The 23,151-nt window shown below is 44.2% G+C and overlaps 2 protein-coding genes across 3 annotated transcripts in view; one reads left to right on the forward strand and one right to left on the reverse strand.

The window, feature by feature from the left end:
- thoc1 (THO complex 1) overlaps positions 1-8,088 on the forward strand; it is an 11,903-nt gene extending 3,815 nt beyond the window's left edge. The window contains exons 8-21 of the mRNA XM_034303673.2: positions 1,348-1,430; positions 1,564-1,631; positions 1,751-1,859; positions 2,164-2,298; positions 2,410-2,510; positions 2,679-2,745; positions 3,707-3,757; positions 3,978-4,048; positions 4,359-4,454; positions 4,624-4,689; positions 4,898-4,981; positions 5,770-5,917; positions 6,035-6,116; positions 7,510-8,088. Of these exons, the coding sequence (XP_034159564.2) occupies positions 1,348-1,430; positions 1,564-1,631; positions 1,751-1,859; positions 2,164-2,298; positions 2,410-2,510; positions 2,679-2,745; positions 3,707-3,757; positions 3,978-4,048; positions 4,359-4,454; positions 4,624-4,689; positions 4,898-4,981; positions 5,770-5,917; positions 6,035-6,116; positions 7,510-7,787 (1,439 nt within the window). The 3' untranslated portion in view covers positions 7,788-8,088. The remainder of the gene's footprint in view (positions 1-1,347; positions 1,431-1,563; positions 1,632-1,750; positions 1,860-2,163; positions 2,299-2,409; positions 2,511-2,678; positions 2,746-3,706; positions 3,758-3,977; positions 4,049-4,358; positions 4,455-4,623; positions 4,690-4,897; positions 4,982-5,769; positions 5,918-6,034; positions 6,117-7,509) is intronic.
- A 449-nt stretch (positions 8,089-8,537) lies between these two features.
- On the reverse strand, positions 8,538-22,570 carry usp14 (ubiquitin specific peptidase 14 (tRNA-guanine transglycosylase)). 2 transcript variants are annotated; one of them, XM_053233433.1, is made up of 16 exons: positions 22,374-22,570; positions 19,828-19,973; positions 18,744-18,776; positions 18,481-18,585; positions 18,277-18,380; positions 18,099-18,157; positions 17,844-17,974; positions 14,325-14,405; positions 14,124-14,209; positions 13,896-14,010; positions 13,590-13,655; positions 13,412-13,504; positions 12,739-12,867; positions 12,595-12,655; positions 12,401-12,508; positions 8,538-10,880 (listed from the first exon to the last, which is right to left on the reverse strand). In XM_053233433.1, the coding sequence occupies exons 1-16, from the start codon at positions 22,387-22,389 to the stop codon at positions 10,729-10,731; spliced, it is 1,485 nt and encodes a 494-aa protein (XP_053089408.1). In that variant the 5' UTR covers positions 22,390-22,570; the 3' UTR covers positions 8,538-10,728. The 2 variants fall into 2 exon arrangements, with proteins under 2 accessions (XP_053089408.1, XP_053089409.1); XM_053233434.1 differs by lacking the exon at positions 22,374-22,570 and adding an exon at positions 22,118-22,295.
- Positions 22,571-23,151: the final 581 nt, after the last annotated feature.

Genomic DNA, 23,151 nt, shown 5'->3' on the forward strand with positions numbered 1-23,151 from the left:
TGCATTAAAAAAAAAAAGTTCAATGATACTTTAACGTCTACAAAAATTGATTAAAAAAATGTTTTTTTCTAATTAGTTTAATGTTTTACAATTTTAAATTAAAATTTAAAATTTTTAAATTTAAATAATTAAAATTTAAATCCAAATTCTTAACATCACATAAGATCACATTCCTCATTTGTAAGTCGCTTTGGATAAAAACTAAAAAAATTTTATATCGTCACACAATTTATCATGATGTCGATATTGGAGTATCGTATCACCAAGCCCTTCTTTCAACTTTTCCACATTTTGTAGAGTTACAACCTGGAACTGAAATGGACTTCATCGGGATTTTATATCACAAATCTACACAAAACATGCCATAATATTGAAGTGTTGGGGGGAAAAAATCAGTAAATTATTTACAAATAAAAATGTAAAATTTCGGATTGTGTAAATATTCACACCTCCTTAGTGTGAATTCTTTAAAAAAGATCCATCAGAAGTGACCTGATTAGCTGAATGGAGTGTCATCTATGTGTCTCAGGTGATAAACACACCTGCTCATGGAAGAACCCAGTGTTTGTTAGAGAACACACCTAAACACACAGCATCATGAAGTCCAAGGAGAGATCAAAACAAGTTCTGGAAAAGTAACAATCAGGGTTTGGGTATAAAAAAATTATATATACACCAAACTTTGATCATCCTGCAGAGTGACATTAAATTTATTATTAAAAATGGAAAGAATACGACACAACGGTGACTCCGCGTAGAGAGGAGACTGTCCACCAAAAGCCAGGGTAATGAGGGGATTAGTCAGAGAAACAAGTTCTGAAGGAGCTGGCGAGCTCCACAGCTCCTGTGGTTCATGGTGCAACCATAATCTGGACTTTATGGATGAGTGGAATGAAGTCCTGTGTTGGAGTTTGCTGGAAAACATGTTAGAGACTCTAAGGCATGAAGCGTGGTGGTGGTAGCATCGTGTTGCGGAGATGTTTTAATCAGCAGGGATTAGGAATCTGCTCAGGGTTGAGGGTGAGATGCATGGAACAGAATACAGGGCAATCCTAGAAGAAAACCTGTTCCAGTTTGCGAGAGACTTGAGACTGGGGCGGAGCTTCGTCTTCCAACAAGACATCGACCCTGAGGACGAAGCTACACAGGCGTGACTGTTTACCAACAGTTGGTTCTCTTGTTAAAGTTTTCCATTGACTCTACGGAGTCTCCATTTTCCTTCCAGACTGGCTTCCTCTCTTCCTTTCTGTCTGTCTCATTCCCATTTCCTCTTACAAGCTTTTCCATGTTGTTAGCATCAATACTAGCATAAAAAACTGTAATAAATAAGCCGCTCTTATTCTTCAGGTCTGAATCTTCAGAGTCAGTTTAACCTGGAGAACATCACGGTGTTTAACAAGAACGAACAGGAGAGTACACTGGGACAGCAGGTACACACACACACACACACACACACACACACACACACATTCAGTTAAATTAAAAAATGTATCTTTATTATTCTGATTTAAAAAGCTTGATGAGAAGAATAGTAACCATGAGCATCTGTTGGTCTTCTCCCAGAGCTCTGAGGTTAAAGAGGATGGGATGGAGGAAGGAGAAATGGGAGATGAAGACACACCTGCTCCATGGTGAGAAATGATAAGTGCATCTCGACGACATCGTTTCCATCTTGTCTTAGTGTTCATCCTGACTGAATTGTGTGTGTGTGTGTGTGTGTGTGTGTGTTTGTGTGTGTGTGTGTTTTTAGCTCCATTCCGATAGACTACAACCTGTACAGGAAGTTCTGGACGCTGCAGGATTACTTCAGGAACCCGGTGCAGTGCTACGACAAGTTCTCCTGGATCACCTTCATTAAGGTGTGAGCAGGGGTGTGAGTTTATGGTGATTAACGCAGTGATGTGAAAGTGTCAACATTACGACATTCCTGTCTCGCTCTTCATCTCTTCTGGCTTCTGTTCTCCTCAGGCTCTCCTTTCCTGAACTCTCTGATTCTCCCTTCCTTCCTGTCTGGCTCTCCTCCACCTCTCTTTCTATCCGGCTCTCGCTCTGTTCCTGTCTGGTTCTCCACTCCACTCCTCAGGATCTCATCACAGCTCGATCTGATAAAATATCAGAATGTAGTATGTTCAGTATTAACCCAGCACTCCTCTGTCTCCTCAGTACTCAGACGAGACGTTGGCGGTGTTTAAGAGCTTTAAGCTGGACGACACTCAGGCCTCCAGGAGGAAGCGGGAGGAGATGCATACGGCCGGAGGGGAGCATGTTTATTTTGCGAAGTTCCTAACCAGCGAGAAGGTACACTGTGTAGGGTTAAATATATAGCGGGGCTTAATACTTAATGATTCAGAAACATAGCCACCTTGCTGAAGTTCCTGACTAACTGTCGAGGTGTGTGTGTGTGTGCAGCTAATGGATCTGCAGCTTAGTGACAGTAACTTCAGACGTCACATCCTGTTGCAGTACCTCATCCTCTTCCAGTACCTCAAGGGGCAGGTCAAGTTCAAAAGGTGAGTAACGGAGTCCGCTAACAGGCTTCGGTCACATGATCCGTTCAGCAAAATGGTGCTGTTAGGGACAAAAGTTGCCAATTTGATGGCGCTGTTTCAGTGAATATATCTCTTCTCTCCTCTTTCTCTCTCTCTCTCTCTCCCTCTCTCTCTCTCTCTCTCTCTCAGCTCCAACTGTGTCCTCAATGATGATCAGACGTCCTGGATGGAGGAGACTACAAAGCTTGTATATCAGGTTAGTGTCCTAGAGTCATTACTATGTGTGTATATATATCTTTATCTTCCTGCCTGGCTCTCTTTAGCTTCCTGTCTGCTTCTCTTTATCTTCCTGCCTGGCTCTCCTACCATTCCTGTCCAGCTCACTTTCCCTTCCTGACTGACTCCCTTTTCCTTAAAGTCCTGTGCTATTTCCCTGCCAGTCTGGCTTTCATTCCTGTCCGTCTCTCTCTCTCTCTCTCCCTTCCTGTCCGTCTCTCTCTCTCTCCCTTCCTGCCCGTCTCTCTCTCTCTCTCTCTCTCTCTCTCTCTCTCTCCCTTCCTGTCTGTCTCTCTCTCTCTCTCTCTCTCTCCCTTCCTGCCCGTCTCTCTCTTCCCCTTCCTGTCCGTCTCTCTCTCTCTCTCTCTCCCTTCCTGTCCGTCTCTCTCTTCCCCTTCCTGTCCGTCTCTCTCTCTCTCTCTCTCTCTCTCTCTCTCTCTCTCTCTCTCCCCCTTCCTGTCCGTCTCTCTCTCTCTCTCTCTCTCTCTCCCTTCCTGCCCGTCTCTCTCTCTCTCTCTCTCCCTTCCTGTCCGTCTCTGTCTTCCCCTTCCTGTCCGTCTCTGTCTTCCCCTTCCTGTCCGTCTCTCTCTCTCCCTTCCTGTCCGTCTCTCTCTCTCCCTTCCTGCCCGTCTCTCTCTCTCTCTCTCTCTCCCTTCCTGTCCGTCTCTCTCTCTCTCTCTCTCTCTCTCCCTTCCTGTCCGTCTCGCTCTCTCTCTCCCTTCCTGTCCGGCTCTTTCTTTCCCTTCCTGCCCGGCTCTCTCTTTCCCTTCCTGTCCGGCTCTCTCTTTCCCTTCCTGCCTTTTTCTTGTCATATCTGTCTTATTCTCTTTCTCCTCTCATCTGTTTCCTCCTCTCTATCCATCTGTCTGTCAGTGTATCATTCCTGTAACAGCTCTAGCTCCCATTATACTCTATTAATGTGTTTTATTTTTCCTGTGAAGCTGCTCAGAGAAACTCCTCCTGATGGTGAGAAGTTTGCTGCTATGGTGGAGGTAAGATTTCACTCAGCTCATCATCAGTAATAAAATCCCTTCATGTGAAGATAACACTGCTGCCTTACAGTCTGGAATTTTCCATCAGCACCATATTTTCCAGACACTAGATGGCACGTGATTTCACTGATTTTACAGAAAATCACAGATAACATCTTCCACTTATTGAATGTTTTAATAAACCTGGTGTGCTAATCTGATCATCTGAATCGCTCAACAGCACATTCTAAACACCGAAGAAAACTGGAACGCCTGGAAGAACGAGGGATGCCCAAGCTTTGTCAAAGAGAGGTAGAGTATCAGAACGGTTTAAATTTTCACGTTGTCATTTCTCAACAGGGAGGAACATGTGGAAGTTGCTCCTCAGTTTGTCATACAGTGTATTTTCTTACTAAATCACCAGCAACTTTGAGGGAAATGTTAATATTCCTAAGAATTTTATTTGCTAAATATTGTTAGCTAACTAAATCCTTAGACCATATGGATCTTCTTTTAAACGTAATAAACACAATATTAGGATGAACATGAACATGCAGTCTAAAGCATCTCTCTCTCTCTCTCTCTCTCTCTCTCTCTCTCTCTCTCTCTCCCTCTCTCTCAGAACCACAGAGACTAAACCTCAGCGGCCCAGCAGGAAGCGAGCAGCACCCGAGGACTTCCTGGGTAAAGGGCCAGAGCGCAAACTCCTCATGGGCAAGTAAGAACCAAACCCTTGTGTCCATTGTGTTATTTTTCTTTACAAGCACTGAGATTAAAAAAAAAAAAACACTTCCTGGTGGAGTTGTTAGCCTTTTAAATGCCCACAATCCCATTTAATAGTTAAAAGCCCTTTATAATTATCTGCTTATATGATTTCTCGATCTCAGTGATGAACTGACGCGACTGTGGAACCTCAATCCTGACAACATGGAGGCGTGCAAGTCCGACAGCAGGTGTGTGTGTGTTCAAGTTTACACAAAGTCGTACATCTGTCGAGAAAACATCATATTTTTAAACCTAACGATCTAAACGATAACAGTACACACATTTCCGGTAACTGCTTATAATCTGCTTATATATATATATACACACACGTTTGTTGATTGTGTGTGTGTGTGTGTGTGTGTGTGTGTGTGTGTGTGTGTGTGTGTGTGTGAGAAGGGAGTTCATGCCATCACTGGAGGAGTTTTTTGAGGAGGCCATCGAGCAGGCCGACCCGGCCAACATGGTGGAGGATCAGTACAAGTACGCACACATGCTCGCTGCACAGCGCACTTCAGTGTGGATCTGATACTGTTTTATTTCTAATTAATTCTAATTCAGGTTTTATGAATATTGTATGTGTGTAGAATCTGTGGTGTTAATGACCTTCATTTCATCATAATATTTCACATCTTATATAACTTGAATATTATATGGCGCAGTCTGGCTCTCTCTTACTTCCTGTCCGGCTCTCTCTTACTTCCTGTCCGGCTCTCTCTTACTTCCTGTCCGGCTCTCTCGTACTTCCTGTCCGGCTCTCTCGTACTTCCTGTCCGGGTCTCTCCCCCTTCCTGTCCGGCTCTCTTCCCCTTCCTGTCCGGCTCTCTTCCCCTTCCTGTCCGGCTCTCTCTTACTTCCTGTCCGGATCTCTCTTACTTCCTGTCCGGGTCTCTCGTACTTCCTGTCCGGCTCTCTTCCCCTTCTTGTCCGGGTCTCTTCCCCTTCTTGTCCGGGTCTCTTCCCCTTCTTGTCCGGGTCTCTCCCCCTTCCTGTCCGGCTCTCTTCCCCTTCCTGTCCGGCTCTCTCTTACTTCCTGTCCGGCTCTGTTTCTCTTCCTTTTTTTTCAAGCATAAGCAATATATAACAGGCTTGTGCTAGTGATCATTTATACGATTATATCATTTTAATTCTGTTATCATGAACACTACTTGAACATATTTATCAGAGCAGGTGTCTTTCTCACAGACGGCAAAGCCATAACTCTGTTAAAATACTCTGTGTGTGTGTGTGTGTGTGTGTGTGTGTGTGTGTGTGTGTGTGTGTGTGTTTAGGGTGGTGAGGAACTCAAATTACGGCTGGCGAGCTCTCCGTCTCCTCTCACGCCGCAGCCCGCACTTCTTCCAGCCCACCAATCAGCAGTTCAAGAGTCTGGAGGATTATCTGGAGAACATGGTGATCAAACTGGCCAAGGAGCTGCCCGTGAGTCACACACGCCTTTTAATTATCTTCACACTCGTTATCTTTACGTTGGGTTTGTGGGGTTTTTTTCTCCTCCCTCTCAAGTTTCTGTTTTTTTTGGGTTTTTTTGTGTAACAGAAGGACCTCCCGTCTGAGGAGATAAAGACAGGAGAGGAGGAGGACGAGAACGGAGACAATCTTCTGAAGGAGAGCAATGACAGTAAGCGCACACACACACACACACACACACACACACACCGCAGCTTCACATAGGCCATAGAAATCTAAATAAACTATAGACAGGTGACGAAAGGAAAACATTTTTAACTCCACTCGTCCCACTGCGAAGTTTTTCTCTCCGATCCCCTTTATCCTGTGGTGGGCGTGGCCTTTTCCACGATAGCTCCGCCCCCTTTCATCCAGTACAGTCCTACAGAATCGACGCCTAGGAGCGCTGAAGCCTCACTAACACACTTCACATTGTTTTGTTTTTTTCCTTTAATTTGTCACCCATCTGTATTTATAATACCATCTACACTTTCTATAAAATTAATATTATCATTAGGTATCGACTTTTTACTCAGTGTTTTTAAAAAATAACAAATAATCAGCACAAACTCTTTATACTAGTGTAATATAGAAGTTTTTATGATGATTTCTGGCCCAAATTGGGAGTTTAAATCCCAGAGAAAGCTGAGTTTTAAGTTATTTATCAGCCAAACACAAAATACACAACACACACACGTTTATTTACTCGCTTGTATGTTTGTTTATTTATGTTGGAAAAGATATTGACCCTGGAAAAGCTTGTTTTTTTTTTATAAAATAAAAAAAAATCAGATAATTAAATGAAAGCAAAATTATTTTAAAAATGTCAGTTAAAAATAATAATAATAATAATATGTAACTATTAATAGTAAGTAGTTCAGATATTAGCAGTTATTTTTTGAAAAGGTTTTTATTTGAGTTTGAAATTTTAAAAAAAAATTTAATTTCTCAATTTTAATCATTTTAACAGATTATTATTAATGTTTTCTTAAAATCTTTTTTTTTTTTTTTTTTTTTGCCTTTTTTGATAACATGTAATTATTCAAGTAGTGCTGTTTTTTTTTTTTTTTTTTTTTTTTTTTTTAAGTTTTTGTTTAGGCTTAAAAAATTAAACTTCTGAATTATGTTATATTTTAAGATAATCAGTTTTGGTTAAAAAAAAAAACATTTAAAAAATAAAATGATGTAGTAACGGAAATGTTTTGACAATTATTTATAAAAAGGTTTAATTCAGGCTCAAGAACATAAATGTGAGAATTAAATAATTTGTAGAAATGTTTAATTTAGGCTTAAAATTCAAACCCAGAAATTTAAAAAAATAAAAAAAATTTAAAAACATTTAATTGCTCATGAATATTGTTGGCAGTTTTTTTGTTTTTTTTTTTCAAAATGGTGCTTTAAAAATTTTTTATTTCAGATTGTTGATCTTTATTTATATTTATTTCCAGCCAGAAATCGTGTGTGATTTTTATTTATTTATTTTTTTAAATTAGTAGTAGTATTATTATTTATTTATTTATTTTAATTGTAAAATAAAGCCGACTCGGCGTCTTTCTCCGCGTCAGGTCCGAGTATTCAGAGCAAACTGGTGACGAACAGTCAGATGGATGAAATCGCCAAGAAGCTGGGGGCGCAGTGGAAGACGCTCGCCCCTCACCTGGACGTGAAGGAGGCGGAGATTCGCGAGATCGAAGCGGACAGCGACGACGTGGAGCTTCAGGCCAAAATGATGCTGGTGTCCTGGCAGGACCGAGAGGACGCTCAGGCCACCATGGAGAGCCTGGTCACGGCGCTGAACGCCGCCGGCTTCGCTAGCATCACGCAGGGCTTCAGCGAAACATGAGCGCTAAAGCGGGACTTCGCTCAGCACAGTGCTAATGATACGCTGTTCCCGTAGTGACAGTAGTCAGAGGCGACGGAGTTACTCGCTCCTCACTCGTTCGCCTGGACGTCCTGTTTAACACGGAGCTCACTGCTAGTAAATGATTTCATTAGCACTACGCTAGAAGCAGATTAGCGTAATTCTATACAACTCTTCTTCTTTTAATTTTTTTTTTTTTTTCCATCTTTCCACATGGTGTTTTGTACATATTTGATGTATTTGCAAATAAACATCAGTCGTGTTGCAGTAGCACGGTTCAATACCATCTGCATCATTTTATTGTGGTTGGATCACAGATATTTTTACGAAAAGCCAGCAGTCAATAATTTAAACAGAGAAGTGTTAGCGTCGGCGCGTCGTTGCAGGCACAGTCGGAACGAATGAACGAACGAATGAATGAATGGCAGGTGAGAACATTCGCATCGTTACATCAAGCACAAAAGAAAACACAATCCATACTTTTAAAACCGGTTTGATCGTCTGAGACGCGAGCAGCTCAGCGCTACCGGTTTCACGTGTCTTTATACAGTTTCCCTGAAACGTAGTCGAAGTGCACGTTTACTTTTGGTCAAAATGTTCCTTTAAGGCGTCTCTCGATAATCACGTATCGTACGTAGCGGGCCTCGTTTATCAGACTGAATTTATTCGTAAAAGTTCAAGGTGCGCAAGAAATCCAGTTCATTCGTAGGCAAAAAGTTCGTATCGTACGTGTTATTTTTTTTAATGTGTCTGTGTTTATGAGAACTTACATATAAGCAAAGAAAGTGATTCCAAGACCAATCAGACTAGCCGTTCAATCAGGACAAAAGTAATGGCACCCTGGCGGCTCACACCATGCTTACGACACGGTCGGAACATGTGTAGTGGGCGTGGCTAATTGTAAATCAGCCGTGCTTAGTAATTTGTCATTTACGTCTGATTGGTGTTTATCGGACAAACGTGTGCACGAAGAAATTCAGCGAAACGTTTAAATCGGGTGGAAATTTTTTAGTTCAGTTTGTCCAGTGAAAATATTTACACATTTAAGAAAGCGTTACTAAATAATCTGATAAATGAGGCCCACTGTTTGTTTCCATCGCAGACTTTTCCTGACAAACACCTCCGGTGTGATTTATAGTCAGTCACAGAGTAAGAACTGATGTCTTTCTGATTTTGGACAAATTTGAGTCATTTTTAAAAAAACAAACAAAAAAAAAAACAAAATGACATCACCATACCTGTGGATAGATTCGTGTTTCAGTCAGAAAGCAGCTCTCTACGTAGGGAAATTTTAAAAAAAGCAGCGGCGTACGTGTCCTTAATCCTGTTCACGTGAACAAACCTTCACTCCAACTAACGAGGAACGAATAGCGTGTGTTTGTTTTTGTCGATTGAAGTTGATCTGTGGTCGAAAGTAACCAGGTAACCTAACACACCTGAGCTAGCGTGGAATCACGTTTGTGCCACTCGCGTTTGAAATCTTTACGCTGAAATTTCTGCGTAAAAATCCGTAAAACTCACGGTTTCTGCTCCAAGTAACAATAAGGACAAGTTCAAATTCTGATTTTCGTAGCACAACACATCGCAAATTCAGTTCAAAGCTCAGTCAAATGCACAAAGTTGTTTTTTTTTTTTTTTGTTTCTTTTAAAGATATGTGATTGGTCGAAGATGTAAATCTGGATTTGAACATTTTAATTACAAATACAAAATGAGTAACATTCATGTTTGTGATTTAAAATCCCAAATCTTGTGGCGCAAATATAATTCCATAGCTAGCCTTATCTTTAATTAGCTAGCAAACAAACATCACAAGTCAAATTTAATCAACCAATCATACAACATCACCCCCTCCCCCGCTACACAGTGCTGTACTTGTGAAAATAAATTGAGTATTTTAATCATTTTCACTAAATTAGCTAAATGCGAATGTTAGCCAGATAGTCTTGCTTATGTTGGATGAACGTTTTTCACGAAAAAGAACAGTAGCTCTGGTTTGCTAGCATGTCGACCAAAAATTTTGACGTACGTTGTGATTTAAAATCCTGAATTTAGTGGCACAAATATAATTCCATAGCTAGCCTTGTCCTTAGTTAGCTAACAAACAAACATCACAAGTCAAATTTAATAATAAAAAAAAAACCATACATCGCCAATATTCTCCCCGACACACAGTGCTGTATTTGTTTAAATAAATTTAGTATTTTAATTATTTTCACTAAAGTAGCTAAATGCGAATGTTACACGAATGTTTTTTTACGAAAAAACGAGTAGCCCTGGTTTGCTAGCATGTCGACTTGCGCTAGTTGACCAAAAATTCTGATCTACGATGTGGCTACGAGGACAGAACGAAACCCGGCCCATTCGGGGTCACGACCTTTAGTGTTGCACGAATTAGTTTTGTATATGGCGTCACAATTGTACTGCGATTTATTTATCGTACTATCGCTATCACCTAGCAAATCCAGAAATGCGTCTTTTAATTTGTCGTATCATCATCGCCATGGCGACTGCCGAAGGTGTGACCGCATGAAGGAAATTTCACGTTTTTGAAAGAAAGAAAAAAAAAACGTACGTATAAAATGTTTAGAAAATCATAACATTTCTACTTCTCCTCTTCCTTCCTTCCTTCAGCCCAAGTTTATTTTCAGTGATCGCCTCAAATCCGCAGATGATGAGATGGAGATGATGGAGAAGTTACCAAAAAAAATATATAATAAAAACACAAAAATCCAAAACCATCACGCGAATACGCATCACGGCCGCCCCGGATGCGTGCACAGAGACCACGCTGACGTGACGCGAGGTGGGGTTTGAAAGACACCAAGGTTTATTGCACATCTTACGCAGACAGTGCTCGGAGATGGCGGTAAAGAACGCGTGCTCTCGTGTGTGTGTGTGTGTGTGTGTGTGTGTGTGTGTGTGTTATTGTTTCTGTTCTTCTTCCATGACTTCGAGACGCCGCGGCCCGTAAACCAGCACGTAGGCGATGTGCCAGTCTCCGCCTCCCGACAGCTTCAGGATGTCCTCTGGCGTGACCACGCTCACCTTATCGTCATCGAACTTCACCCACTCATCTGCAAGAATCCGTAAAAAATAAATAAATAGATAAATAAAACGCTGATGTACTATTTCGTTTGTGGGCGTGGCCTATTCTATACGTAATCTACTGTATAATGTATACACGTTTATACATTTATCTCCTGATGCTGTTTTTTTTCCCCTCGACTAGCCCAAGAAAATCACTACAGCCAATCAGGTGACTGCATCACAACTAATTTGCATAAAATCGTAAAACTTTCGCAATAAACAGTCATCTGCTGACGTGTTTTACAGCAAGGTTACAGTTTATGTTCTTAAACTTCCTGCTATTCCGACTCGAAAGCGTTCACGTATTGCCGTTTCGTTTACTAGATAAAAGTTTCGGTTTTATTTTTTTTAGATCTAATGTTAGCTAGTGTTAGCATATACTGTAGCTGCATACTGTAGCATGATCTTTCGCTAATCTCCAGTAGAATTGAAGTATCTATTACATATTTTTACTGTAATTCATTACGAGATTAAACATTTTAAGACCTTCTATGGCAACTGTGTTCTGATTGGTTGTGGGGGCATTGTGGGTAGAAACTGCGTTCTGATTGGTTGTGGGGGCATTGTGGGTAGAAACTGCGTTCTGACTGGTTGTGGGGCATTTTGGGTAGGAACTGCGATCTGATTGGTTGTGGGGGCATTTTGGGTAGGAACTGCGATCTGATTGGTTGTGGGGCATTTTGGGTAGGAACTGTGTTCTGATTGGTTGTGGGGGCATTTTGGGCGGGAACTGCGTTCTGATTGGTTGTGGGGGCATTTTGGGTAGGAACTGTGTTCTGATTGGTTGTGGGGGCATTTTGGGTAGGAACTGTGTTCTGATTGGTTGTGGGGCATTTTGGGTAGGAACTGTGTTCTGATTGGTTGTGGGGCATTTTGGGTAGGAACTGCGATCTGATTGGTTGTGGGGGCATTTTGGGCGGGAACTGCGTTCTGATTGGTTGTGGGGCATTTTGGGTAGGAACTGCGTTCTGATTGGTTGTGGGGGCATTTTGGGCGGGAACTGCGATCTGATTGGTTGTGGGGGCATTTTGGGCGGGAACTGCGATCTGATTGGTTGTGGGGGCATTTTGGGTAGGAACTGCGATCTGATTGGTTATGGGGGCATTTTGGGTAGGAACTGCGATCTGATTGGTTGTGGGGGCATTTTGGGTAGGAACTGCGATCTGATTGGTTGTGGGGGCATTTTGGGTAGGAACTGCGTTCTGATTGGTTGTGGGGGCATTTTGGGTAGGAACTGCGATCTGATTGGTTGTGGGGGCATTTTGGGTGGGAACTGCGATCTGATTGGTTGTGGGGGCATTTTGGGCGGGAACTGCGATCTGATTGGTTGTGGGGGCATTTTGGGTAGGAACTGCGATCTGATTGGTTATGGGGGCATTTTGGGCGGGAACTGCGATCTGATTGGTTGTGGGGGCATTGTGGGTGTTGGTGGCAGTTTAATAGTCACTGAAACGTCTGTATTTTGTTTTGTTTAGAGATGTGTACAGAGCGTAAACGCCCTCCTCACCTTCTTTCCTCTTGACCCAGGCGACGTAATGGCCGGAGGAGCTCGAGCGGCCCTGATGCGTCAGAACAGCCTGCAGCTCATAGTAACCGCTATTACTGGATCCCAGATCTGCGCAGAGATAAGGCGTTATCTCAGTCATCTCATCGTTCACTGTATTTTCATAAACGTTCACGCAGTAGTGCACATATACACACCGTCAGGAAATGAAAAGGCTTCATATTTCCCTTCTTTTGGAGCCTCGACCTTCTTATTGATCTGTGGAGCAGAAATGAGAATCGTAACCCATGTGACATCAGTACACATCCGGAGGATGGGTGAGCGAGTGTCTGAAATCTTACCTTCTGCTGCTGTTTCTCCAGCTTTTTGTCCTCCATGTCCTTGAACTTGGACCTCACAGGCATCATTTTTTCCTGCAGCTCAGCAGTGCACAGCTCATACACGTCCAGCATGAGGGGGAACTTCACGTCCTACGTGCACAAACACACAACAGAGACAAGCTAAGACACCGACGCGATACACTAACATCTGCTAAATAAGCTCCAGCACGAGTAAAAGGTTTACACTGGACTGATGTTACTACATAACATTTAGTCTAATACAAAAATTATAGCACAGTGACGTACATAACTATCATATACGGTACTGTGCAAAAGTCTTGGCACCCTGGGTGGGTTTTTTTCTTTCCCCCTGAGTACAAACTTTGTTATAGATGTTTATTTTCTGACTTCTACATTATTGATTCAGTACAAAAACATTTTAGATTCCAAACATTATGTATATATGTTTTGTTGATACAGTCTACAAGTTCTGGAGGTGGAGCCAGCCCTCATCCAACTCCTCCTATAACCCTAACCCAGGAGATGCGGCACAACACAGAACACCAAACACACCTTCCTCACGATTTTTGGTTCGACACCGCCCAGGTAGGAGGAGCTGGAACAGGTCAGACTCCACCACCTGGACGTTTGTTCAGCCTACCCGAGGATACGTATGGTACACGCTGAATCTTACCTTGAGAACTTTGGCATTAACAGACTCCTTCTCTTTGTAGAAGAAGCGAACCATCTGAACAGTGAGGTACGCCGGGAGACGACTGATTTTAGACTGAAGTGAACAAATAAACAAACATTTATTGGAAAAAGCACCACAAATAAACAAACAAACTGAGTTGCCTTATGTTGTGACGTACCGTTTTCACATAGAGCGCGTCTCTCTGTAGAGACGGGGAAAATTTCGTTATTTCCTCTTGTAGTCGCTGGATTAAGAGAGAAAGAAAGATATTAACAGGAATAATATAAACACGTGATAAAGAAATAAGACTTGTGCTGTGGTTGGAAAATAATCAACAATGGCGTGGTTACTATAGAAACGATAAACTATCAGAACGCTTTAATATAAACCTGTGATTTGAAGCTGCACTACTGTCCGAGCTGCTGTTATAGAAAATCTGACCAATCAGAATGCAGAATGTTCTTATTTTCCTTTTCATACGCACCAATCTAATGCCGGTTGCCAGATATTTGACCTCCTGGTTAATGAAGCAGCTGAGCTGCAGTTGGCTCTCGGTAGCTTTGGTGGGTTCCTCGTCCTCCGACTCCGTGCACTTCATTCTGCACGAGGACGAGTTAAAGAGCCACACACGCATACACGTAGTGTATAAAGAAATAACTAAACGTTATCAACGCTGTTACTCAAAATCAGCTTTACAGATCATAAAGGATACGTAGTTTCAAACTCCACCCCAAAAAACTGGTCAATGAAGTTCTTCTTTGTGGATGAAGCTGCAGCTCCGCCATCACCGTCACCCGTCTGCAAAACATACAATATTTATTAAAAAAAAAAAAGAGAGAGAGAGAGAGATGCATTTTAAACCACTTCCTGCTGTTAATCTAATTTCATAAGCCATATAACTAGTGTGTCTTACCTCCATGGGGGTTTCAGGTTCTTGAGGTTCTAATTTCTGCTGGAGAACCCGCATCAACTGGACCCAGCATTCATTAGCATCCTGAAAACACACACAGATACGCTGAGAGTTATTCAGGGCGTAGGGTGTAGGGATTATTTACCTGTTGGCCCCTTAGGGTTATAGATGTATGGTTTGGAGTGTAGGGATTATGGTGTAAGGGGTAGGAATCAGGGTGTAGGGATCGGAGTGTAGGGATTATGGTGTAAGGGGTAGGAATCAGGGTGTAGGGATTGGAGTGTAGGGATTATGGTGTAAGAGGTAGGGATCAGGGTGTAGGGATCGGAGTGTAGGGATTATGGTGTAAGGGGTAGGGATCGGAGTGTAGGGATTATAGTATAAGGAGTAGGGATCGGAGTGTAGGGATTATGGTGTAAGGGGTAGGAATCAGGGTGTAGGGATCGGAGTGTAGGGATTATGGTGTAAGGGGTAGGGATCAGAGTTTAGGGATCGGAGTGTAGGGATTATGGTGTAAGGGGTAGGGATCAGAGTGTAGGGATTATGGTGTAAGGGGTAGGGATCAGAGTGTAGGGATTATGGTGTAAGGGGTAGGGATCAGAGTGTAGGGATTATGGTGTAAGGGGTAGGGATCAGAGTGTAGGGATTGTAGTGTAAGGGGTAGGGATCGGAGTGTAGGGATTATGGCGTAAGGGGTAGGGATCAGAGTGTAGGGATTATAGTATAAGGAGTAGGGATCAGAGTGTAGGGATCGGAGTGTAGGGATTATGGTATAAGGGGTAGGGATCAGGGTGTAGGGATTATGGTATAAGGGATAGGGATCAGAGTGTAGGGATCGGAGTGTAGGGATCGGAGTGTAGGGATTATGGTATAAGGGGTAGGGATCAGGGTGTAGGGATTATGGTATAAGGGATAGGGATCAGGGTGTAGGAACTATTTACCTGTTGGCCCTTTAGGAATATAGGGATTATGGTGTAAGGGGTAGGGAACTGAGTGTAGGAATCACTGATTATGGTGTAAGAGGTAGGATCAGGGAGTAGGGATCAGGGAGTAGGGATCAGGGAGTAGGGATCAGGGAGTAGGGATCAGGGAGTAGGGATTATGGTGTAAGGTGCAGGGATCAGGGCATAGGGATTATTTACCTGTTGGCCCTTTAGGAATATGAATGTATGGTTTGGAGTGTACCGATTATAGTGTAAACTGTAGGGATGTAGATCAGGGTGTAAGGGGTAGGGGTGTAGGGATCAGGGTGTAAGGGGTAGGGCTCAGGGTGTATGGGGTAGGGATGTAGGGATCAGGGCGTAAGGGGTAGGGATATAGGGAACATGGTGCAAGGGGTAGGGATGTGGGGATCAGGGTGTAAGGGGTAGGGGTGTAGGGATCAGGGTGTATGGGGTAGGGGTGTAGGGATCAGGGTGTATGGGGTAGGGGTGTAGGGATCAGGGTGTAAGGGGTAGGGCTCAGGGTGTATGGGGTAGGGATGTAGGGATCAGGGCGTAAGGGGTAGGGATATAGGGAACATGGTGCAAGGGGTAGGGATGTAGGGATCAGGGTGTAAGGGGTAGGGGTGTAGGGATCAGGGTGTAAGGGGTAGGGGTGTAGGGATCAGGGTGTAAGGGGTAGGGGTGTAGGGATCAGGGTGTAAGGGGTAGGGCTCAGGGTGTATGGGGTAGGGATGTAGGGATCAGGGCGTAAGGGGTAGGGATATAGGGAACATGGTGCAAGGGGTAGGGATGTGGGGATCAGGGTGTAAGGGGTAGGGGTGTAGGGATCAGGGTGTATGGGGTAGGGGTGTAGGGATCAGGGTGTATGGGGTAGGGGTGTAGGGATCAGGGTGTAAGGGGTAGGGCTCAGGGTGTATGGGGTAGGGATGTAGGGATCAGGGCGTAAGGGGTAGGGATATAGGGAACATGGTGCAAGGGGTAGGGATGTAGGGATCAGGGTGTAAGGGGTAGGGGTGTAGGGATCAGGGTGCAAGGGGTAGGGGTGTAGGGATCAGGGTGCAAGGGGTAGGGGTGTAGGGATCAGGGTGTAAGGGGTAGGGCTCAGGGTGTATGGGGTAGGGATGTAGGGATCAGGGCGTAAGGGGTAGGGATATAGGGAACATGGTGCAAGGGGTAGGGATGTAGGGATCAGGGTGTAAGGGGTAGGGGTGTAGGGATCAGGGTGTAAGGGGTAGGGGTGTAGGGATCAGGGTGCAAGGGGTAGGGGTGTAGGGATCAGGGTGTAAGGGGTAGGGGTGTAGGGATCAGGGTGTAAGGGCTAGGGGTGTAGGGATCAGGGTGTAAGAGGTAGGGGTGTAGGGATCAGGGTGTAAGAGGTAGGGGTGTAGGGATCAGGGTGTAAGAGGTAGGGGTGTAGGGATCAGGGTGTATGGGGTAGGGGTGTAGGGAACAGGGTGTAAGGGGTAGGGCTCAGGGTGTAAGGGGTAGGGGTGTAGGGATCAGGGTGTATGGGGTAGGGATGTAGGGCTCAGGGTGTAAGGGGTAGGGGTGTAGGGATCAGGGTGTATGGGGTAGGGATGTAGGGCTCAGGGTGTATGGGGTAGGGATGTAGGGATCAGGGTGTAAGGGGTAGGGGTGTAGGGATCAGGGTGTAAGGGGTAGGGGTGTAGGGATCAGGGTGCAAGGGGTAGGGGTGTAGAGATCAGGGTGTAAGGGGTAGGGGTGTAGAGATCAGGGTGTAAGGGCTAGGGGTGTAGGGATCAGGGTGTAAGAGGTAGGGGTGTAGGGATCAGGGTGCAAGGGGTAGGGGTGTAGGGAACAGGGTGTAAGGGGTAGGGATCAGGGTGTAAGGGGTAGGGGTGTAGGGATCAGGGTGTATGGGGTAGGGATGTAGGGATCAGGGTGTAAGAGGTAGGGGTGTAGGGATCAGGGTGTATGGGGTAGGGATGTAGGGATCAGGGTGTAAGGGGTAGGGGTGTAGGGATCAGGGTGTAAGGGGTAGGGGTGTAGGGATCAGGGTGTATGGGGTAGGGGTGTAGGGATCAGGGTGTAGGGATCAGGGTGCAAGGGGTAGGGGTGTAGGGATCAGGGTGCAAGGGGTAGGGGTGTAGGGATCAGGGTGTAAGGATTATGGTGGAAGGTGTAGGGGCGTAGGGATCAGGGCTTAGGGTGTAGGGATCAGGGTGTAAGGATTATGGTGTAAGGTGTAGGGGCGTAGGGATCAGGGCTTAGGGTGTAGGGATTAGGGCATAGGGTGTAGGGATCAGGGTGTAAGGATTATGGTGTAAGGTGTAGGGGCGTAGGGATCAGGGCTTAGGGTGTAGGGATCAGGGCGTAGTGTGCAGGGATCAGGGCATAGGGTGTAGGAATCAGGGTGTAGTGTGTAGGGATCAGAGTGTAGTGTGTAGGGATCAGGGTGTAGTGTGTAGGGATCAGGGTGTAGTGTGTAGGGATCAGGGTGTAGTGTGTAGGGATCAGGGCGTAGTGTGTAGGGATCAGGGCGTAGTGTGTAGGGATCAGGGCGTAGTGTGTAGGGATCAGGGCTTAGGGTGTAGGGATCAGGGTGTAGTATATGTACCTGCTGTAGGTACTGTCCCTGATCTCCTTTCTCGGCGAACTGAGGGAAGGCCATGTGCAGGAACTGCAGCAGGATGATGGGGGGAATACTGGAGGAAGTTTTATCCATCGACTCGTACAGGTCACGCAGAGCTGTACACACACACACACACACACACAATTGTAAATTGTAAAACTGTGCTGTATGGGGTCACTACTCTGTTTGACCAATCAGTGATCAGCACTGTTTGTAGCTCCGCCCACACACCACACTGACCTGCTGTGATGTACTGAGACGGCGCGTTTGCTCCGGAGGATCTCAACGCACCAGAATACCTGCGCGCGCACACACACACACACACACACACATACACACACACACATTAATGTCTCAGGTTCCTCCACACACACTGTACGTTACGGTTCTGTAACAGAGCGTTATTTAGCACACACACTTTTTGAGGGAGTTTCTGAGTTCAGGCACCGAGCGGAGACACTGCACCGTGGCGTTCATGTAGCACGTGTTCCCCAAATTCGTCAGTCCACACGGTAACTCCATCTACACACACACACACACACAGATAATATGGAGAATGGATTAGGAAATATCTACAATTATAACAACAGTAATAATAAATAAATAAATTAAAGAGTCTCACGGCTGAAGCGAGCTGCTCCTCCGTCATGTCCTCCACAAACATCGGCCGGACGGACGGCTCCTCGGGCAGCGCATCCGCTGATCCCATCATCAGGAACGTCATCCCCTACACACACACACACACACACACACACACACACACACACGCACACACACACACACACACGCACACACACACATCCTTGAGTTTATTTTGTTCTTTCACTGTAAATGTCTGAAATCTTATTTTCTCTTTCTTCAGAGAAGTGTTTCAGCTGTACTCACGTTTTTGATCTTGATGTTTCCCCACTCTTCATCCTGAGAGAAAGAGGGAGAGAGAGAGAGAGAGATGGGGGGAAGAGAGGTAGAGAGAGAGAGAGAGAGGGAGAGATAGAGGGGAGAGAGAGAGTAAAGAGTTCAAACAGAGAGCAGTGTAACAGCTTCATGGAGGTGTTATGTGTGTGTGTGTTAGTGTGTTATTAGATAGATAGATAGATAGATAGATAGATAGATAGATAGATAGATAGACTTTATTGATCTCATGAGGGAAATTCTTGTGTTACAGCAGCATGGTCAGTAGCAAGATACAACATACACACAAAATATAAAATACATTAAGTTAAATTAAATGTAGTAGTATTATTGAGTGTGTGTAAGTGAGTTATTGAGTGTGAGTGTGTTAGTGTGCGAGTGTACTGGTGTGTGAGTGTGCGTGTGTTAGTGTGTGTGAGTTAGTGAGTGTGAGTGTGTGTTAGTGAGTGTGAGTGTGTAAGTGTGTGAGTGTATTGGTGTGTGAGTGAGTGTGTGTTAGTATGTTAGCGTGTGTGTTAGTGTGTGTGGGTGTTAGTGTGAGAGTGTGTGTGTGTTAGTGAGTGTGAGTGTGTAAGTGTGTGAGTGTATTGGTGTGTGAGTGAGAGTGTGTTAGTATGTTAGCGTGTGTGTTAGTGTGCGTGTGTGTGTGTGTTAGTGAGTGTGAGTGTGTGTTAATGTGAGTGTGCGTGTGTTAGCGTGAGAGTGTGTGTTAGTGTGAGAGTGTGTGTGTGTTAGTGAGTGAGTGTGTGTTAGTGTGAGAGTGTGTGTGTGTTAGTGTCAGTGTGTGTGTGAGGGAGTGTGTGAGAGTGTGTTAGCGTGTGTGTGTGTGAGGGAGTGTGTGAGTGTATTAGTGTGTGTGAGTGTGTATTAGTGTGTGTGTTAGCGTGTGTGAGTGTGTGTGTGTGTGTTAGTGTGTGTGTTAGTGTGTGTGTTAGTGTGTGTGTGTTAGTGTGTATGAGTGTGTATTAGTGTGTGTGTTAGTGTGTGTGAGTGTGTGTGTGAGTGTGTATTAGTGTGTGTGTTAGCGTGTGTGAGTGTGTGTGTTAGTATATCGGACCTTCAGCGTTCCTCCCTTGACCATGACCTTCTGTCGATCAGGCTGAACTCCAGTCAGAGCGAACAGCTGGGCTTTAAACACCATCGGAGGCTCCTCAGTGTTCAGCTCCACCGCCTCGAACTTCTCCTTACCCCACTTCACATTCACTGTGGGGGGGTTCACACGCACACGCGCACACACGCACACGCGCGCACACGCACACGCGCACACGCACGCGCGCACACACACACGCACGCACACGCACGCGCGCACACACACACACACGCACACACACACACGCAGTGTTATAGAGAGATGCGCCGGTGCTGAAACTCTCCGCACTGAACACTGACACGAGCTGAACATTATTAATATAAACACAATAAACAGCACAGAGAGAAAAACACAAAGAACATAATAACTACACAAACATTCAACTTATAAACAGAAACAACACTAAAGTAAAGAAATATATACCAGACAGGCACATAAAAATAAATATAAAGAAAACAAAAAACAAAAGAGCAAAAAGAAACAGAAAGGAGAGAGATGAGAAAGAAAGAAAGAAAGAAAGAAAGAGATAGACATAGATGAGAGAGAGAGAGAGAAGGAGAGAGAGAAGGAGAGAGAGAGAGAGAGAGGAGGAGAGAGAGAGAGAGAGAGAAGGAGAGAGAGAGAGAAGGAGAGAGAGAGAGGAGAGAGAGAAGGAGAGAGAGAGGAGGAGAGAGAGGAGGAGAGAGAGGAGGAGAGAGAGAGAGAGGAGGAGAGAGAGAGAGAAGGAGAGAGAGAGAGGAGGAGAGAGAGGAGGAGAGAGAGAGGAGGAGAGAGAGAGGAGGAGAGAGAGAGGAGGAGAGAGAGGAGGAGAGAGAGAGGAGGAGAGAGAGAGAGGAGGAGAGAGAGGAGGAGAGAGAGAGGAGGAGAGAGAGGAGGAGAGAATGTTCACACAGGAAGCTGAATGATTGTGAGGAAACTGAGGTTTAGAGACGGACAGATGAAGAAAACAGGACGATCCTGCACCGAGCTGAACTGGGGTCTGGAGGAGTGTGTGTGTGTATACAAGTGTATAAGTGTGTGTGTGAGTGAGTGTATGTGTGTAAGAGTGAGTGTGTGTGTGTGTGTGTGTGTGTAAGAGAGTGTGTGTGAGTAAGTGTGTGTGTAAGAGAGTGTGTGTGTGTGTGTAAGAGAGTGTGTGTGAGTGTGTGTGTAAGAGAGTATGTGTGTGTAAGAGAGTGTGTGTGTGTGTATGAGTGAGTGTATGTGTGTAAGAGTGTGTGTGTGTGTACATATATATATATATATATATGTGTGTGTGTGTGTGTGTGTGTGTGTGTGTATATGTGTATGTGTATAAGTGTGTGTAAGAGTGTGTGAGTGTGTGTGAGTGTGTTAGTGTGTGTGTGTGTGTGTGTCTAAGAGTGTGTGTAGTTATGTTCAGTTTGGTGTTATTGTTGTGTTCAACCAGTTTAGCTTAACCACTCCTGTACACACACACACACACACACACACACTCACTCACTCACTCACTCACTCACTCACTCTTACACACACACACACACACTCACTCATATACACACAGTCTATAAACAAAAACACACTCATACACAGAGTATATATATATATATATACACACACACACTCTCTTTCAAACACATACAGTGTATAAACACACAAACACACACACACTCTCTCTCTCTCAAACACTCATACACACAGTGTAGAAACAAACACACACACACACACAGTGTATAAACAGACAAACACACACACACAGTGTATAAACACTCACACACACACTGTATATTTTCTACAAAATGTCGGCTTTCCCTGATGCTAATGTGATGTAGCACAGCTAGCTAACTCCATTTTACTGTCTTAACTAATATTCTGTTTATTTTATATCTAAATCTTTACTCACTCATTTCTTTAAAACACTTTCTAAACCTTGTTTTAAAACCGCCATAATAATAAAAATAAAAACAATAACAATAAACACATTATTTCCATTATCGTCCTCCTGTATTCACTCAAAGCTAGCAGGCTAGTTTAGCTTAGCTAGGCGTGAACCACAACACCACATTCATTTTATTATTAATAATAAAATAAATATTAACAAACTAACATTAAATTCATGATCACACATTAATCATTAACAACGATCATATAAAGTTAAAATTTAAAAAAACTAAGTTAAATGGTTACAGCTTCCGAACTACAGTCTTGAGTTAGCTTAGCATAGCTAGCTAGCTAGCATACTGAGTCATGCACTAGCCGGAGCGAGCGAGCGCGCGCGCGCCGTAGCGACTTTTATTACTTCCGTTTGTCGGAGTGAGTGAATTTCCCTGATGGCGTTCAGTGTGAGGAAACTTTTCACACACTTTACATGTAAAATAAAAATAAATAACACTCTGAGACTTCTCAGCTCTGAGAGCTAGGCTAAGCTAAGCTAGTTCTGCTAGCTCTCATGCTAACTTCCGGTCCACACACACACACACACACACACACACACACACACACACACACACACAGCGCTGTAAAGTGTAAAACCCGGTGAGACAGAAGGTGCGTACCGGTGAATACAGGCATGGCGAGTCCGTGTCCGCGTGCGTGTGTGTGTGTGTGTGTGTGTGTGTGTATCCGGTTTAAACTCGCGCGCGCACGGACCGTTTTCACCGACTTTCATTCAAACATCAGAGCAGAATGACGCTGCACCTGCACGCGCTGTGGAGCACATCGAGCCCATCCGCTATCGACTGCACGACCTGCTGCACAGACACATAGTAATCACGAGCTCATCGAGCGACTAGTCAGGTCTGATTCACAGCAGCGCTGCCTTCAGGAGCAAGGTTTGGGTTTTTTAGGGGGCCAAGCACCGATGGTGTGTAGATACTCTACTGTTATTCTTCATTTTAATTCTTCTTCCTCTTCCTCTTTTTCTTATTTTTCTTCTTCTTCTACTTCCTTTTTCTTCTTCTTTGTCTTCTTCTTTTTGTTATTTTCCTTCTTCTTTTCTTCTTTTTTTTCCTTTTTTCTTCCTTTTCTTCTCATTCTTATTCTTATTCTTCCTTTTCTCCTCTTCCTTCTTCTTCTTCTTCTTCTTCTTCCTTTTCTTCTCATTCTTATTCTTATTCTTCTTCCTCCTCCTCCTCTTTTTTCATTTTCTTCTCATTCTTATTCTTATTCTTATTCTTCCTTTTCTCCGTCTCCTCATCCTTCTCCTTCTTCTTCTTCTTCTTCCTTTTCTTCTCATTCTTATTCTTATTCTTCTTCCTCCTCCTCCTCTTTTTTCATTTTCTTCTCATTCTTATTCTTATTCTTATTCTTCCTTTTCTCCGTCTCCTCATCCTT

This window comes from Pangasianodon hypophthalmus, chromosome 4 (genome assembly GCF_027358585.1).
Source record: "Pangasianodon hypophthalmus isolate fPanHyp1 chromosome 4, fPanHyp1.pri, whole genome shotgun sequence".
NCBI classification, from domain to species: Eukaryota; Metazoa; Chordata; class Actinopteri; order Siluriformes; family Pangasiidae; genus Pangasianodon; species Pangasianodon hypophthalmus.

What these genes read in the sequence shown, in the direction of transcription:
- usp14 (XM_053233433.1), bottom strand. An exon ending in CTCAGAAACTCCCTCAAAAA is followed by an intron (nt 18,158 to 18,276) that starts GTGTGTGTGCTA and finishes GTGCGCGCGCAG; the next exon opens with GTATTCTGGTGCGTTGAGAT. An exon ending in AGCCTTTTCATTTCCTGACG is followed by an intron (nt 12,509 to 12,594) that starts GTGTGTATATGT and finishes ATCTCTGCGCAG; the next exon opens with ATCTGGGATCCAGTAATAGC.